The sequence below is a fragment of the Pelobates fuscus genome, chromosome 11, assembly GCF_036172605.1.
Source record: "Pelobates fuscus isolate aPelFus1 chromosome 11, aPelFus1.pri, whole genome shotgun sequence".
Classification (NCBI taxonomy): Eukaryota; Metazoa; Chordata; class Amphibia; order Anura; family Pelobatidae; genus Pelobates; species Pelobates fuscus.
In genome coordinates, this window is record NC_086327.1 from 142,224,157 (window position 1) to 142,242,595 (window position 18,439).

Below are 18,439 nucleotides of genomic sequence, written 5' to 3' on the forward strand. Positions count from 1 at the left end.
GACAGTGGCACAGCAATGACCTGATTGTCATATAACAGAGACCAACTCCAATAATCCCATGTTATCTGTAAGTATGGAACTGGAGATCTGGGTCTCCAAAGGTTCAGATCCCTCTCTCACTCCATCCCAGGCAACGTGTGCCAAAGAGAACACAGTGTCATATCCCCAGTTTCTCCAACCAAATTTCCAGGAAAAGATAAGGGGATGTTGCAGGGAATGTCGACGCTCTGGGCCTCTTCATTTATATTTTAATCAGATTTTTTTTTGCTCAACATACGGATAGTTGTTTGATCTCTCAGTGAAGAGGTTAGTTAAAACGTGCATTAACCGTGACAATGCCAGACTACGTCCCCTGAGCCACTTGTCAGACCGGGGTTAAACATATTGGGAAAGCGTGCTGCATTCCTACACTGTATCTGCCTTATAAGGTCCATTCCACACTGAACTGACAGCTTTTACAGCAACGGATTTTATCTATTCATTTTATTTTTAATTTGGAGCATTTTTGGCTTTCTTTAAGGATCTTGTCCTTGGATGGAAGACAATGCGCCTCCCATATACAAGCACCTTATTAGAGAGACAGAAACCCTGTTGTTTACCTCTCTCACCTCAAGCATGACCTTTCAGGTTTAACTCTTTCTGTGCCAAAGTTGCGCCCATCTCATCGGTTTGTAAATGTTTAAGCACAGTCCTGGCTTTCAGACAGTTAATTACAACCTTGCGCAGTCTCGTTGTGTTATCACACAAAGTATTTCCAGAAATCTCTATTTACATATTACTGTATTTTATTATTATATTACTGGTTTTTTAAACCTATTGTCTTTGACCATTGTGACAAACCCCCGCTATCCCCGAGAATGTGCCTGGTTTTGCAGATCCTCCAAATTTCAAGGAAAACCGAATTAAAACGGATTCCAATGTGAAAGGGGCAGTGATAGTTTGTGCCATCCTCATGTTGGTACATCTGCCTCAATCAGCAAATATAAGAATACTTTAAAGATCTGATGACTGGGGCAAATCTTAACAGGAAGGTGCAACCCCTTTAACAACGTTTTTAGCCTGTTTCTCTGAACATTTTATCAAGATCTGTGGAGATATCTGAGGGGTGGAAACTCTCGCTGCAGCTGATAATTTACATTTGAGGCAGCACAGTGATGTCACAAGAGGGGCAGGAACAACATAAAAAAAACATTAACGGGTTACTCCAATTTTTATACTGTCTACTGTGCTGGTTATGATGCCAATGGTACCATTGCCCAGTAACTGGGCAGAATATCAAAATTTTAACCACTTAACTTGGGTCCCACCGAGATCCAAAGCTCCCTGGTGGTGCGGTAACGCAGATTCGCTGAGGCAAGAAGTCGCAGCCGTCTTCATTCATTGCCTGGAAGCGTCAATGACTGATATTCTATGCAAGAAAAGTTGACCACAATTGACATTTGCCGTCCCGAAAATCTAGCTCCAATGACACTGCCATAGATGGAGCTACACCTCCAGCAAAACAATGTACATACAGAGTGCAGGGACCATAACCACTTAAAATCACTGGAGTGGTTATTGCGCTTGAAGTAAACCTTTATTAGTAGTGTAAAGGTAAAGTTTTGTTTTAACACCTGCAAAATAAATGGAGCTGATACTGGAGCATCAGTTAAAGTCAGGCATCTAAAAGGAGAAATGTGTAGGGGTGATGTCTGGAGTATTTTTGATTATGTTTGATGACTGTACTGTGCTGATTGTCTGCGAGAACGGAATGATTAATCCTCTAATTTAAGAATCAAACATTCTTTCATTTCTTCCAATTCTCAGACCCCGTCCCACCACCATCACAGAAATCAGACGCGGGTCTCACAGGTTAAATAGCGTAACTCTGCTTTATTACAATTATGTACAATTAGAGGTTTTTTGGAAATCTATACAATAGGACACTAACCCGCACAGTTGTTTAATAAAATGAATGATCTTCTGCTCTGCACTCAAATCAGGATGGAAGGGATTTCTTTCAGGAAAAACAGTCAGCGACAAATCGGATTCTGCAACAAAAATCTGGAATTTCAAACATTTCTGTTATTTTAAATCAGAAGGTGATTTGCCACAACGTAATCTTTATTCTAGCTCATTAGCACTCTGAATGCCAAACGGGGGCTTCATATTACCACCATCTCAGACTGTCTGTATTATTTCACGTTCAGAAATACTTTTGTGTTTTCCAAACTATTTGAATTATGTGGATTCAATAAACTGCAATCTTGTCACGGTCACCAATGGAACCCAACTGCCCGCTATTAGGTGATGCAGGAGAACTCCCGAATCAGCAGGACCATAAAGCAAGTTTGGACCCCTGCCTGCAATATGAGAATTAACACTTAGACAAGACATACGTGGTAGTGTTCGGTGTGACAGACAATGCATGGGAAAGTGAGATTTTGCGTTAATTGAGGAGCAGGGATGTAGTAAATGATCTTCCGTGAAGGATCAGCAGTGGGTCTGAATACAGGGAGCAGTTTGTAAAGCAGCTGGCAATATCTATAATACTAGGTGCACATTGTGTTCTCGACTGGATTTAGAAAATGTGGGACTCTGCTTTGGACACTCCTGCAAAAGTTCCTGGATAAACATGGACAGCCAGTCTACGGCTCGTGGCCTGCGTTATGCAGAGTGTGAATTCCAGGTCAAAAGACATCACTTTAGCGTGCTTACAACATTAAGTTAAAGATTGATTTTCATTCATTAATTACTGGAATCATTGTGTTTTCTCTTTGATCTCTAGTTCAGAAAGGAGAGGGCAGGCCGGTAATTAAGGATATTGTATACAATGTGCAACATCCTCCTCCCTTGTATTGTCGTGTTTCCTTGCTCGAGGTAGACCTCGTGTCAAGGATTTCGAGGGAACTGGTAGGAAATAACTGAAGGTGTTGAAAGGAAATCATACTGACCCCTTGCTATTTACAAACACTTAGAGATTATTGTGCAGACACAAGATAGACAGTGCGATGCACAGTAGCTTTCACGGCACTATATGCCAATATGAGAAGATCTATTTTGCTGCAAACGTCTTGACTATCTTAATCGCAAGAGGTCTCGCCAAGTTTTGCGTTGTTACAACTCCAGGGGGGTAATCCCAAAAGGTGTTAGGAAGGTGAGAGACTGAACAGCGACTTGGATGAATAACTGGCATTTCGTTTAGTCCTTTTCATTGCTGGCACCTTCAGGTCGACGCAATTTCTCTACTTGCTCGTTGATTTGTCCATCCCCTCCTCTTCGGTCTTCAGTCTGGACTGTAATGTGATCCTCTTCATCAGCCCGGCCAACATCTTCCTCTTCCTCCTCTTCTCCTTGCACTTCCATACGTACTTGAGTCTGCACGTCGATCTCTGGCTCTTCCTCTCCATTGGGACCCATATGGTGAGAGTTGATATTGGATCCGTCGGGACTGTGAATCTCCTTTGCTGGGGAAGAAGAGCCGGACTCGTTGCTGACTGGGGATATGTCGCTGCTGCTGTTGTGGTTCAGGACAGCCGAGCCGGAAAGGGTTGGTGGTTTCACAGAAATCTGCCAAGAGGGGATCTTTGGTGCAGACGGAGACGGAGGAAACTGCCTCCTGACAACGAAATCAGAATGTCATGTTAGAATCAGACACAAAGACACCAACAAAATTCATTAAATAAACAAAAAGACAAACTGTAGTAGGACTTGAGTGGGAAGGTTAAACAACATATGTTTATATTTTATTAAATGGCTATAAATCTTCCCTTATGTTTTTGGGGAACGCAAAATCAGGAGTGAATGTCTCAGAATTAACTGGTGAAATCAGATTGTAAAGGCGGTGGGTGGCTTTTTGGCACTGCGTTATAGGGAACAGCAGCCTGAATACCTCCACATGTTACCGAGATATTAATGCTGCACAGTCACAGCCTATACACAATATATATATATATTTCAACCCCTCAATGGTCCAAAGAAGCATACCAAGAGAGTCATATGATGGTATGACTCCAACATTGTGAGTGACACTACTACCATTTATCTTTCACATTGTTCAGAATAGACATACTACGCTATTTTGTATATACCATTGTGTTTTACAGATTGTACAAGACTTTAGCGGCTCCACCTAACTGCACTGATATACACACTGCACTCATACACACACACACACACACACACTGCACTCACACGCGCACACACACACACACACTGAATTCATATACACACACTGCACTCATACACACACACACTGCATTCATACACACACACACTGCATTCATGTACACACACACACTCACACACTGAATTCATACACACTGGACTCATACACACACACTGCCCTCATATACACACAGCATTCATTATATACACACACTGTAAATAAAAATTCAATTAATATAATTTTTTTATGATCTAATTTTATTTAGAAATTTACCAGTAGCTGCTGCATTACCCACCCTAGTCTTATACTCGAGTCAATAAGTTTTCCCAGTTTTCTGGGGTAAAATTAGGGGCCTCGGCTTATATTCGGGTCGGCTTTTACTCGAGTATATACGGTATTTATAAATGATCTTGAAATATGTATTGAAAGCCATGTATCAGTGTTTGCAGATGACACAAAACTTTGTAAAGTAATAAAATGTGAGCAGGATATTGCTTTGCTGCAGAGGGATTTGGATAGATTGGGGACTGGGCACTAAAATGGGAGATGATATTTAACGTAGAAAAATGCAAAGTTATGCACTTCGGGGTCAAGAATGCACAAGCAACTTACACCCTAAATGGTAGTGAATTAAGGATAACCACACACGAGAAGGATTTGGGAATTGTTATAGACAACAAATTAGGCAGCAATATGCAATGTCAATCTGCCGTTGCTAAGACCAGTGAGGTTTTGTCATGTATAAATAGGGGCATGAATTCTCGGGATGGAAATATAATTTTGCCTCTTTACAAATCGCTGGTAAGACCACACCTTGAATATGCTGTGCAATTTTGGGTGCCTGTTCTAAAGAAAGATATCATGGCACTAGAAAAAGTGCAGAGACGAGCTACAAAATTGATAAAAGGAATGGAACATATCAGCTATGAAGAAAGGTTAACAAATTTAAATCTCTTTAGTTTGGAAAAACAGCGCTTCAGAGGGGATATGATAACATTATACAAATATATTCGTGGCCAGTACAAACCTTTATCTGGAAACCTATTCATAAACAGGGCTATACATAGGACACGAGGTCACACATTTAGGCTGGAAGAAAGGAGATTTCATCTAAGGCAAAGAAAAGTTTTTTTTTACAGTAAGAGAAATAAGGATATTGAATTCTCTGCCTGAAGAGGTGGTTTTGTCAGAGTCACTACAGATGTTTAAACTGCAATTGGATAAATACTTGCAAAAACATAACATACAGGGATATAATTTCTAATTAGTGGGGTAATAGCTGCATGATCCAAGGAGACATCTGACTGCTATTTTGGGGTCAAGAAGGATTTTTTTCCTAGTTTGTTGCAAAATTGGAAGCACTTCTTTTGGATCAACAGCAAAAACATATGTGAGGAAGGCTGAACTTGATGGACGCAAGTCTCTTTTCAGCTATGTAACTATTTAACTTTATATGTAACAGATATATATTATAATATTATGAAAATATAAGACCAGACACTAAAAGGAAACATCGATGGAGATTTACAGCCATTCCACTGCCCCATTACCTGTTCAGGAGCAGTCCCTTCAGTGAGTAAATTTCAGATTTTAATTCTTGGAGATTTTGTGATTCCAGGATGGTGTTGGTGGAATTGGATACCTAACAATCGGGAAAAAAAAACGTTAATATAACACAAAGGCCTCCTATATATGTTCCTCTATATAACATTCTAACCAAGCGGTTTGTTAAATTTGGCTGACATTATAGGATTCAGTGAGTGTTGGGGAGCATTGTGGGAACATTAGAGACTGAGTGAGTGTTGGGGAGCACTGTGGGTACGTTTGAGACTGAGTATTGGGAAGCACTGTGGGCACGTTAGAGACGGTGTATTGGGGAGCACTGTGGGTACATTACAGACTGAGTGAGTGTTGGGGAGCACTTTGGGTACTTTACAGACTGAGTGAGTATTGGGGAGCACTGTGGGTACGTTAGATACTGACTGAGGTTGGGGAGCACTGTGGGTACGTTTGAGACTGACTGAGATTGGGGAGCATTGTGGGTATGTTAGAGACTGAGTGAGTGTTGAGGAGCACTGTGGGTACATTAGAGACTGAGTATTGGGAAGAACTGTGGGTACGTTTGAGACTGACTGAGGTTGGGGAGCACTGTGGGTACGTTTGAGACTCAATGAGATTGGGGAGCATTGTGGGTATGTTAGAGACTGAGTGAGTGTTGAGGAGCACTGTGGGTACGTAAGAGACGGTGTACTGGGGAGCACTGTGGGTACGTTAGAGACGGTGTATTGGGCAGCACTGTGGTTCCATTGGAGACTAGTGAGTATTGGGGAGCACTGTGGGTACGTTAGAGACTGAGTGAGTGTTAGGAAACACTGTGGGTACATTAGAGACTGGGCAAGTGTTGGGGAGCACTGTGGGTACGTTAGAGACTGGGCGAGTATTGGGGAGAACTGTGGGTACGTTAGAGACTGGGTGAGTATTGGGGAGCACTGTGGGTACGTTAGAGACTGGGTGAGTATTGGGGAGCACTGTGGGTACGTTAGAGACTGGGTGAGTATTGGGGAGCACTGTGGGTACATTAGAGACTGAGTGAGTGTTGGGGAGCACTGTGGGTACATTAGAGAATGACTGAGGTTGGGGAGCACTGTGGGTAGGTTAGAAACTCAACAAGTGTTGGGAAGCACGGTGTGTATGTTAGAGACTGAATGAGGTTGGGGAGCACTGTGGGTAGGTTAGACTGGGTGAGTATTGGGGAGCACTATGAGTACATTAGAGACTCCGTGAGGTTAGGGAGCACTGTGGGTGTGTTAGAGACTGGGTGAGTTTTTTGGGAGAACTGTGGGTACGTTAGAGACTGAGTGAGTGTTGGGGAGCACTGTGGGTACGTTTGAGACTGAGTATTGGGAAGCACTGTGGGCACGTTAGAGACGGTGTATTGGGGAGCACTGTGGGTACATTACAGACTGAGTGAGTGTTGGGGAGCACTTTGGGTACATTAGAGACTGAGTATTGGGAAGAACTGTGGGTACGTTTGAGACTGACTGAGGTTGGGGAGCACTGTGGGTACGTTTGAGACTCAATGAGATTGGGGAGCATTGTGGGTATGTTAGAGACTGAGTGAGTGTTGAGGAGCACTGTGGGTACGTAAGAGAGGGTGTACTGGGGAGCACTGTGGGTACGTTAGAGACGGTGTATTGGGCAGCACTGTGGTTACATTGGAGACTAGTGAGTATTGGGGAGCACTGTGGGTACGTTAGAGACTGAGTGAGTGTTAGGAAACACTGTGGGTACATTAGAGACTGGGCAAGTGTTGGGGAGCACTGTGGGTACGTTAGAGACTGGGTGAGTATTGGGGAGAACTGTGGGTACGTTAGAGACTGGGTGAGTATTGGGGAGCACTGTGGGTACGTTAGAGACTGGGTGAGTATTGGGGAGCACTGTGGGTACATTAGAGACCGAGTGAGTGTTGGGGAGCACTGTGGGTACATTAGAGAATGACTGAGGTTGGGGAGCACTGTGGGTACGTTAGAGACTGGGTGAGTATTGGGGAGCACTGTGGGTACGTTAGAGACTGGGTGAGTTTTGGGGAGAACTGTGGGTAGGTTAGAGACTGGGTGAGTATTGGGGAGCACTGTGGGTACGTTTGAGACAGAGTCAGTATTGGGGAGCACTCTGGGTACATTAGAGACTGAGTGAGTGTTGGGGAGCACTGTGGGTACATTAGAGACTGGGTGAGTGTTGGGGAGCACTGTGGGTACATTAGCGACTGGGTGAGTGTTGGGGAGCACTGTGGGTACGTTAGAGACTGACTGAAGTTGGGGAGCACTGTGGGTACGTTAGAGAGTGTGAGGTTGGGGAGCACTGTGGGTACGTTAGAGAGTGTGAGGTTGGGGAGCACTGTGGGTACGTTCGAAACTGGGTGAGGTTGGGGAGCACTGTGGGTACGTTCAAGACTGGGTGAGGTTGGGGAGCAGGGTGGGTACGTTAGACGGGGCTCTCTGGGTGTGAAGTTGTTCTGCTCACCTTAGATGCTGCCAGTTCCTGGGAAAGCTCCTGGATCTTCAGTTGTTGTTGGCATAGCAATTCCTGCACTGCAGCCAGCGTGGTCTGGAGCTGAGTCACTGGAAGAGAGATTCAGGAAGTGAGTGCTGCCAACCACTCGCATGAAAGCCCCTGGTGTAACGTAGAGGTTAGGACTCCGTATTGTGTGAAGCTAGAAGTAAGCGCCTATTATAGTTTGATGTTTCAACTAGGGGTGAGCATTTAGTATTATGTGAAGCTAGGAGTGAGCACTCATTACAGTTTGAAGCTTGTAGTGTCAAGCTAGGCGTGAGCACTCAGCAGTGTGCCAAGCTAGGAGTGAGCACTCAGCAGTGTGCCAAGCTAGGAGTGAGCACTCCGCAGTGTGCCAAGCTAGGAGTGAGCACTCAGCAGTGTGCCAAGCTAGGAGTGAGCACTCAGCAGTGTGCCAAGCTAGGAGTGAGCACTCAGCAGTGTGCCAAGCTAGGAGTGAGCACTCCGCAGTGTGCCCAACTAGAAGTGAGCACTCCGCAGTGAGCACTCAGCAGTGTGCCAAGCTAGGAGTGAGCACTCAGCAGTGTGCCAAGCTAGGAGTGAGCACTCCGCAGTGAGCACTCCGCAGTGTGCCAAGCTAGGAGTGAGCACTCAGCAGTGTGCCAAGCTAGGAGTGAGCACTCAGCAGTGTGCCAAGCTAGGAGTGAGCACTCAGCAGTGTGCCAAGCTAGGAGTGAGCACTCAGCAGTGTGCCAAGCTAGGAGTGAGCACTCAGCAGTGTGCCAAGCTAGGAGTGAGCACTCCGCAGTGAGCACTCAGCAGTGTGCCAAGCTAGGAGTGAGCACTCAGCAGTGTGCCAAGCTAGGAGTGAGCACTCTGCAGTGTGCCCAACTAGAAGTGAGCACTCAGCAGTGTGCCAAGCTAGGAGTGAGCACTCAGCAGTGTGCCAAGCTTGGAGTGAGCACTCTGCAGTGAGCACTCAGCAGTGTGCCAAGCTAGGAGTGAGCACTCAGCAGTGTGCCAAGCTAGGAGTGAGCACTCAGCAGTGTGCCAAGCTAGGAGTGAGCACTCAGCAGTGTGCCAAGCTAGGAGTGAGCACTCAGCAGTGTGCCAAGCTAGGAGTGAGCACTCAGCAGTGTGCCAAGCTAGGAGTGAGCACTCCGCAGTGAGCACTCAGCAGTGTGCCAAGCTAGGAGTGAGCACTCCGCAGTGTGCCCAACTAGAAGTGAGCACTCCGCAGTGAGCACTCAGCAGTGTGCCAAGCTAGGAGTGAGCACTCAGCAGTGTGCCAAGCTAGGAGTGAGCACTCCGCAGTGTGCCCAACTAGAAGTGAGCACTCCGCAGTGAGCACTCAGCAGTGTGCCAAGCTAGGAGTGAGCACTCAGCAGTGTGCCAAGCTAGGAGTGAGCACTCAGCAGTGTGCCAAGCTAGGAGTGAGCACTCATCATTGAATTTGCAGGTAAGACTCAACACACAGGGTTTCACGGGTAATTACAGGAACTCGTATCTCCAGGGGGTTAATCAAATGAATGGGTAAACTAGTCAATGAGATCTTTCTTTCCCTGCCCAGCTCTGTGGTTTTAACCTCAATACTTGGGAGTTTTAAACAGCGATTTCCATTTGTGTTTGTGGACATGTAAATGAGCACAGCAGGGGTCTGATGGCGTACGCTGTAAATTGCCATTAAACAGTTGAACGCAGCGTGTTTGCACTGTGATCACAAGCAGGAAAACCATGGCATCACTTAGCGCATCGATATTAATGTTTGGAGTGCTGTCTATATCCACACAAACACGCCATGCATCTGAACCCCTGTCCGCTGCCAGTAATTTATGGCCCTCCTGTATAATCTCTCCCCTCCCATCTCATCTGTGGGATTTGCAATGTATCACTCTGGTGGAGGCTGACTGGATTGAGAAGTATAGCTGTGTGTGTCCCTTATCGCAGGCAGACATTTATCACAGAGTTTATCTCTCTGTGTCACAGGCTGTGTCATCCTTAGCTGTCACTCTATGACAAAGCCTGCGGGGACAGGGAAACCCACTGCATCTAAACATCCCAGGCACACTCATTACACCCCAAAAAGACACACCGGTCTGATGGCGAAAAAAAATGCTAAACGACACAAACTTCGAGGAAAAAAAGCCATTCCATTCCTCTATACAGCAGTTTATTTTATAACACTAACAGGTTTATGGTGTTTGAGTGCATGTTTATCTTTATCCACATCCTCCCGCCATGACTTATTCTAGCATCAGAGGGAAATGAAGTATTGCTTTTATTCACTAAACAGCGAGCTGTGGATAGGGAAAGAAAACTAAGCCAAAACGTTGGAAATGATCTTCTATTCGGCTGATCAAGAAATACTTCCTTTGGCTCAACTGTTTAGACTCTCGATTTTTGTTCCCCTCTATATGTAAATTATCCCAAAGAAGAACACTATGGGGGGGGGGGGAGAGAAGAACACTATGGGACAGGGGGGGAGAACACTATGGGACAGGACGGGGGGAGAAGAACACTATGGGAGGGGGGAGAAGAACACTATGGGAGGGGGGAGAAGAACACTATGGGAGGGGGGGAGGGGGAGAAGAACACTATGGGAGGGGGGAGGGGGGAGAAGAACACTTTGGGAGGGGGGGAGGGGGAGAAGAACACTATGGGACAGGAGAGGGGGAGAAGAACACTATGGGTTATGAGGGGGAGAAGAACACTATGGGTGATGGGGGGGAGAAAGAACACTGGGATGGGGGAAGAACACTATGGGACGGTGAGGGGAGGAGAACACTATGGAATGGGGGAGCATTATGGGATGGGGAGAAGAACACTATGGGAGGGGTGGAAGGGGGGGGAGAAAAACACTATGGGAGGGGGGAAGGGGGGGAGAAAAACACTCTGGGAGGGGGAAGGGGGGGGAGAAAAACACTATGGGACAGGGGAGGGGGAGAAGAACACTATGGGTGATGGGGGGAGAAAGAACACTATGGGACGGTGAGGGGAGGAGAACGCTATGGAATGGGGGAGCATTATGGGATGGGGGAAGAACACTATGGGACAGGGGAGAGAGCATTATGGGACGGGGAGAGAGCATTATGGGACGGGGAGAGAGCATTATGGGACGGGGAGAGAGCATTATGGGATGGGGGAGAGAGCATTATGGGACGGGGGAGAGAGCATTATGGGACGGGGGAGAGAGCATTATGGGACGGGGGGAGGGGGGAGAAAAGAACACTAAAAAAGAGGGAGGGGAGAGGAACACTAGAGGTGCGAGAGAGGGGGACATTGAGGGGTGGGACCACTAAAAGAGAAAGGAAGCTTTTCATATTAGATTAATTTAATTAATTAAACCGTCTTATATTAATAAAATTATAGGAAAAAACTTTTTAAAAATCATTTGGGGGGAAAAAGTCATTTTCGGTTTCGGTTTTCGGACAAGGGCATCCTAAATTTTCGATTCGGTGCATCCCTAATTTCGAATATTACTAATCTGCCTTCTTACTAACTGCTTGTTTCTTTCAGTAGGATAATTTAGCGGAGGGGTCATGTGACCTTTGAATTAACCTCCTATGGTTCAATAAAAGGGCATTCAACAAGGGCATAAGGCCTTCAATGGGTTAAAGTGCGTTAGGAATTCTGGAAGTTCATTACATCCCACTCCTGCCAAGGGGGTAAGAGATACCCAGCTCATTCATACACGTTGACACACACCTTGCAGCCAGAACTGAAAGGGGAACCAACGATCCATTGCTCTAAGAGGCTGTCACTCCATTCCCCTTATTAATATTCTGAGGTTGGGAGCCTTTCAGTAAAAACATAATTAATTGAGGCCGCAGCGACAGTAAACAAGCAATTTCAAATTAAACCGAAATGACGGCGCCTTCATTTGCAAATGTGAACAGATTTTGCGAGCAGATAAATGAAGTCACCATATAAAAGGGAGATGGGTGTTGTAGGAGCAGGGAGAAGGGGCTAAGAGGGTGGGGAGAGGTGGGAGGCATGGGATGAAGTCGTTAATCTTTACCTGTCTGCGTGAGGCTGCCACTCATCTCTGACACGGAGGTCTCGATGCGCTGCAGCTGCTTGCGGCTCTCCTTGCCACCGATAATCAGTGGAAGCAGGTATCTCTGCACAGAGGGGAAAAGGTCAAACACAGTGTCTCTGACAATGCAACAGCGCTACTTATAGAAGAGCGTTCCCAACAACCCAACAGTACCACATACAGAACGGACTCTGACAATCTAACTGTGCCACGTACAGAATGGACACTGCAAACTTAACTGTGCCACGTATAGAATGGACACTGCAAACCTAACTGTGCCACGTATAGAATGGACACTGCAAACCTAACTGTGCCACGTATAGAATGGACACTGCAAACCTAACTGTGCCACGTATAGAATGGACTCTGCCAACCCAACAGTGCCACATACAGAGCGGACACTGCCAATCTAACTGTGCCACGTACAGAACGGACTCTGCCAATCTAACTGTGCCACGTACAGAATGGACACTGCAAACCTAACTGTGCCACGTATAGAATGGACACTGCAAACCTAACTGTGCCACGTATAGAATGGACTCTGCCAACCCAACAGTGCCACATACAGAGCGGACACTGCCAATCTAACTGTGCCACGTACAGAATGGACACTGCAAACCTAACTGTGCCACGTACAGAACGGACTCTGCCAATCCAACAGTGCCACGTACAGAACGGACTATGCCAATCTAACTGTGCCACGTACAGAACGGACTCTGCCAACCCAACAGTGCCACATACAGAATGGACTCTGCCAACCGAATAGTGCTAAACACGAGAGTGAAATGTTGGGCTCTGAAGACTGATTACCTTCCAGCTAATTATTGTGGCAATGGCAGAATTGCAAACAAGTGAATTTCAAACGGCCCCTTAAACCCACCAGTGTACTGGCACTCAGGTTAAAATGGTAATTTTGTAATGAGGTTAATAAACTCTCCACACATGTAATGCAACCTTCTCAGGGCTATTCATTGAACTGAGAATTCAAAATGAATTCAAAGTGAATTTCAGATTTAAGTTTAGAATAGCCGAACTGGAAACATTCTCTAAGTCAGTTCAACTACTCTGGCCTTAAATTTCTAATGAAATGTAGTAAATAACGGAGTTGTATTAAGAGTCCACATGTCGTGGTACAGTGAGCACTGCACAGATGATGTAATAGATCCCTAGACGGACAGTTACGGCTGGGGCTCTATGTATTGGCCACCCCTGCTCTACATTACAAGTTGCCACCAACACCGAGATGGGAATCATTGGACTGTTTTTAATTCAGATAAGCAATAGCTAAATATGTAAATATTCGTGTTCTTATACATTTAAACGCAGACTGTGTTACTATATGGCGACTTTGTGACTGCTGACAAGTCCTACCTTATAAAGCTGGTGGAATCCAAAGGCAATTCCTGCCAGAATGATGGCCAAAGCTCCATATTCCTTCCAGCGAGAGCCGGGGGGATCTGTGGGGAAAAAAAGCAGAGTTACAGTCACATGACCAGGCCACGACGAACCAGTGGCACCCGTATAACAAAGCAATGTTCCCCCAAAGGGTTAAGGGGTAAGAGTGAACTCTCTGTCAAAGCACACTAACCCTTCATCTTAGAGGCTGCATTCATTCCTGGCTGCGAGCCGTTTTATTGCCCCCCTCCTTTTCATTATTAATGAAACGGGGCTGAGATGATCTTTCACAAAAGTTCAGAGAGTCTATAAAGCCGCTGAGCTGAAATGCCATCTCACTCGTTTTACATTAAGTGACACAAGTCTGTCTCATGGCAAAATTAAAAAAGAAAAACGAAGAGGGGAGGGGAGGGTGAGAGAACAGCAGGGGGAGCGAGGAGATGAGACAGAATAAAGACTTTTTTTTCCCCTCTAATACAAAAGGTAATTAATATGACGCTATTAAACTCACTCTTACTGCGCTGCTCACAGCCCGTTTCACCTATTGTAACTGCAACCAGGCGAAAGCAGAGCAAAGGATTCTGGGAATCGAGGGAATGCCAATATTAATGAACTCATCACAAACTGTTGGTTTTTAAGAATTATTTATTATACCCTCAAATCAGCAATAATTGACACAGTGTGTCATTTTATTGCAGGATAGCTTGCTGCACAAAAAGACAAAAAAAGGCCCAGAAATCTGCTAAACTAATGAAGTATGCTAATAAAGTGTGGCATCCCCCCCTCTCCGGTAATGTGTTACCAGCCCCCTCGGCATATGCTACACAATGAGTGCATACCAATTCAGCCTTCGCCACAATCCCAGCTGGCTCCAGAGCACGGGCTATGTTAAAATGGACACATTTATATTATATCATATATAGCTATAATAGGGGTCGAGATTAAGGGACACTAGATTTATTCAATGAGTTCTAATGACAGTATATCTGTAAATAGCCGGAGCTACCAGAATTTACGTAGAAGTGGTGATCTGACATTCGATGGTACAGAACTGGTACCAGTCACGAACTGCATTTCATTGAGTCCATACAGTTGCCAACAGGAGGGAATACCAGCTTTCCTGGCACACCCAAGGTCCAATTTAAATGACTAAATAAATAACAATTAAATGAAAACGCTCATCCACTAACGACCTGCTTCAGGTGAGTGATAAAATGGAACCTATGCCTTTAAACAAATGGCGTGTTACAGTGCAGCACATGCGTTAACACGCTAAGTCCACATCAAGGAGGAGAAAGGCAATCACTGCGGATATATAGAAAGAGCTGAGTGCAGAGAGTTAGTAAAGCCCCTGTAATTCTATAAACATACAGGGCGGGTTCGGCAAATAATTGTTAGAATACAGAGAACGTTTTGCATATGTTCCTGTGGGTAAATAAAACCCGAAATAGCAGGCTTGTGGCTTTTGCCATTATCCGCAGCAGAAGAATTAATGTCAGATTTCCCCCAGACGGTGGCCCCGGGTTGGAGTGACAGACTGTGCCGTGCCATCGGGCTGACTGATACACCCAGGAACTAATCGCATGTCAGATACCAGATATTTCACCTAATAAATTACAAGCAAAAGTAATTCCAGTGTCATCTATCAGGTTTATTATCACTCACACAAAGTCTTGTGTTTTTCTTGATTAATCAAAATCATGGATTCCCCCCCCCCCCCCCCCCACTCTGTCTGACTTTTTAATCAGTTTAGGCTGACAGCATATATAATGTGCGAGAGTATGTATAGTCAATATAGATCTAGATACGGCACTTGTCTAACCAATATTCTATCAAACTTTAACCCATTCAGCTACCAGACAATTCAATTAGGCGATTAAGAGTCTTTGTGGCTTATGTTGAATAAAAAGCTTTCATTTGCCAAACTGACACTATCTGATTGGCGGTGGCCGTTGTCATGGAGATGCAGATGCCTCACATTATTTATGATACCCCACTCATTCACAATTCATGGGGCAATTACATTTACATTTTAATTTAAGAAAAACACATCTATTGTGCTTTTTCTCTCCTACCCAAAAAAAGATGCTGCTGATGTATAAGATGTTAATAGGGTCAGGATAAGCAGCTGTAAGAAACGCATCTCTCTTATGGATTGGATTTAGACAGCCGGCTCCGAGGTTCCTTTTGGATCGCACAAGCTGATCACAATAAACACTAGTGCTCCGTTGTGAGGACTGTGCTAATTACATATTTATATATATATCTTTATTTATTGACATGAGCCTTTAAATTGTGATAAAATGGTCAATGCTGACAGGTTTCTGATCATTGTTTTCTCATTAGACCACACGCAATGCTTTTTATGTCAGTACTGAACTTATCTTTTCATTGAGGCAGTTTGATGATTTGTTCCCTCTGATTTACTCAGTACTCACAAATGTGTCCCAACAAGTGTGCAGAGGGTTATGGCCCCTATAGCCTCCATGCTGCACAGCACAGGTTTTCAGGTGGCACAGTAGCTAAAGAGGATGAATTTGACAGTAGGAGAGAATCACAGTAGTATGATCACACATGCTGGAAGGTCTGCTATCTTGGACAATAAAACTAAGTTTGTATTGCATGGAGCTATAGTCTCACAGTCTAAGAGTTCTACTCTCACACGGATGGTGTTTTCCGCACAGTAAACGCTTACATGGGAATTCTCCTTGGTACCCCCGAGGGCCTGGTAATTACACGCACAGGGATACACCATGTTCCGCCTTCTCAAGCTCTATGTATCTGAGGTTCCTGTGCTACCAGACTTTCCCCTTCTATCCTGTAAAATACATATTTTTCTCAAATTCTAAATATTTGGGGTTTATTCACTAAAAGGTGCATTCTGGCTCGCTGACAGGTAATGGGAGAGCCCTGAATCTAAAGGAATGCATTTTTTGTTAATTTCATTACATAGAACAGTCCAGTAATCACTTACTGTACGGCTGCACAGCCAGTTGAGGAGGCGGACCATGACGGGGGACACCAACAGCGGCCGCCAGCGGTTGAGGGTCATCATGTGCCGTGCCAGACTGCTGCAGTGCCAACTCAATCTCCTCATCCGTTAAGCCTACAGAGAGATACAGTATGGAGTTACACAATGGGATAATGATGCCTGGAGCACAGTTGCCCAAATTTAGAATTGCTAGCTCAATAAGTAAGAACCTTTAAATGTTTCACAAACTCCTTCCCGCTCCATACAGGACATTGACAATCCACGGCAAATCTCAACTACTGAACCCATCGCCTTTTTAAACACAGACAGACAATAACATATTTCTCCTAAAATTACACCCACGAGCACAGCATTGGGATCCATTGGAGACACATTGTTTCGGTATGGATAATTTCTCTGCAAGTTCAGTGTTTGGAATCAATAGTAAATGTCACTTAGAACAGTCTGCCAAGAATTGTTTTAACGCTTTCATGAGCAGGCGCTAGACAGGGGTTAAAAGTGACAACGTGCGTGAATTCAGGAAAAAGAAAAACACATTTAGTCTGCCTAAGAGCTCATTAACTGGCACTACATGGAAGTGGAAAACACTTTATTTTATGACAAAAAATGCAGAAATAAAAAAAGAATTGAGTTGGAAGAATGATTATAGGAAAGGAAGTGGCAATACATGGAGAATACCAAGCAGTGCCATAAGGCAGACTCCATCAGCTGTCCTCTCTCTGCTCAGGAATAACGTCTCTTCCAGCCGGGCCCAGGAACTTCTACCAACAATGATCGCTCATGTTAAAGGGGGGGACACCTTCCAAGTGAACATATTTAGGTGGTTTTATTTTGGGCCCAAATCCCTCTGAACCTCCTTTCGAGCCTCTTTTCTAAAAGCTCCATATTGTTGGTGTGTCTGAGTGTATAACAGGGAATTTAAAGTATTAAAACTCCCAGTAATGTGTCTTTAATCTTTAATAAATGTGTTTAGAAACCAGTCTGTGTAAATGAGATATTTTGATGCTAAATTAAGTTTTTGTGCCATAAATGGGTAATCGGTAGGTCATAAAGTCTCCTAAAATGCACTGGAATAGCTCCACCCCTGGCCACACACCCTAAAATGAAAGTATCATTCATTGGAATGTTTGCAATATCGAGAGTTATGGTAACGGGGACACAATTTAGGACCTGGTTCCCCAACTCCACTGGCTGCCTGTGATGTCCATGTCACAGTCCATACTGGTGTTGTACTATATGATTTGCACCCCCAGTTAAGACCAATAAGAGGAGGTGTGCTTGGCTAACGAGAAGTGTGACATTTAGAGATAAACAGAGTTTTATATTTATCACCACCATATACGATTCTGTACTTTGTTTTAAAAAACAAATAAACCTGTCTACCTTCGAGGCTTTTACAGTATGTAGCTCTGTCATTTTAAATAAAAATTCAGTATTGATCTCTTAATGTTGAGGTTCTACCCTTTTCCATATTCAAAGTGTTTGTCTTATTTTTGTGGCTATTATATTAACCCATTGTGCTGACAGTACAGAGACATAAGAGAATGGGACATATACTAATGGGGGCCCATAATAAACCCGAGCAGTGAAAGGCGCCAAGATGGAAAGGGGTTAATAGGAAGCAGAACGTCCAAGAGAGAAGGACGCTGAGGAGCTGACTGCTATAACAGACATTGTTTATCACAAGTCTGACTAATCTAGACGTTTTTTTTTGTTTCAAATAATCTCATGCAAATTAGACACACGCTTCTTGCCATTGATTGCTATCTGAGCTGAATAATCTGCAAGACACCAAGGGGACACAAGGCAAGGACTCTGAGCTGGAGGAGATACACAACAGCCCAGTACCGAGCAG

General features: G+C 44.7%; 1 protein-coding gene across 1 annotated transcript in view; it reads right to left on the reverse strand.

Annotated features, from left to right (window-relative positions):
- Positions 1 to 1,852: 1,852 nt before the first annotated feature.
- The window catches only part of PEX14 (peroxisomal biogenesis factor 14), a 126,655-nt gene continuing 110,068 nt past the window's right edge, over positions 1,853 to 18,439 (reverse strand). Inside the window, exons 4-9 of the mRNA XM_063435426.1 lie at positions 16,567 to 16,698; positions 13,569 to 13,654; positions 12,180 to 12,282; positions 8,171 to 8,268; positions 5,698 to 5,789; positions 1,853 to 3,598 (exon numbers count right to left, since the gene is read on the reverse strand). Of these exons, the coding sequence (XP_063291496.1) occupies positions 3,181 to 3,598; positions 5,698 to 5,789; positions 8,171 to 8,268; positions 12,180 to 12,282; positions 13,569 to 13,654; positions 16,567 to 16,698 (929 nt within the window). The 3' untranslated portion in view covers positions 1,853 to 3,180. The remainder of the gene's footprint in view (positions 3,599 to 5,697; positions 5,790 to 8,170; positions 8,269 to 12,179; positions 12,283 to 13,568; positions 13,655 to 16,566; positions 16,699 to 18,439) is intronic.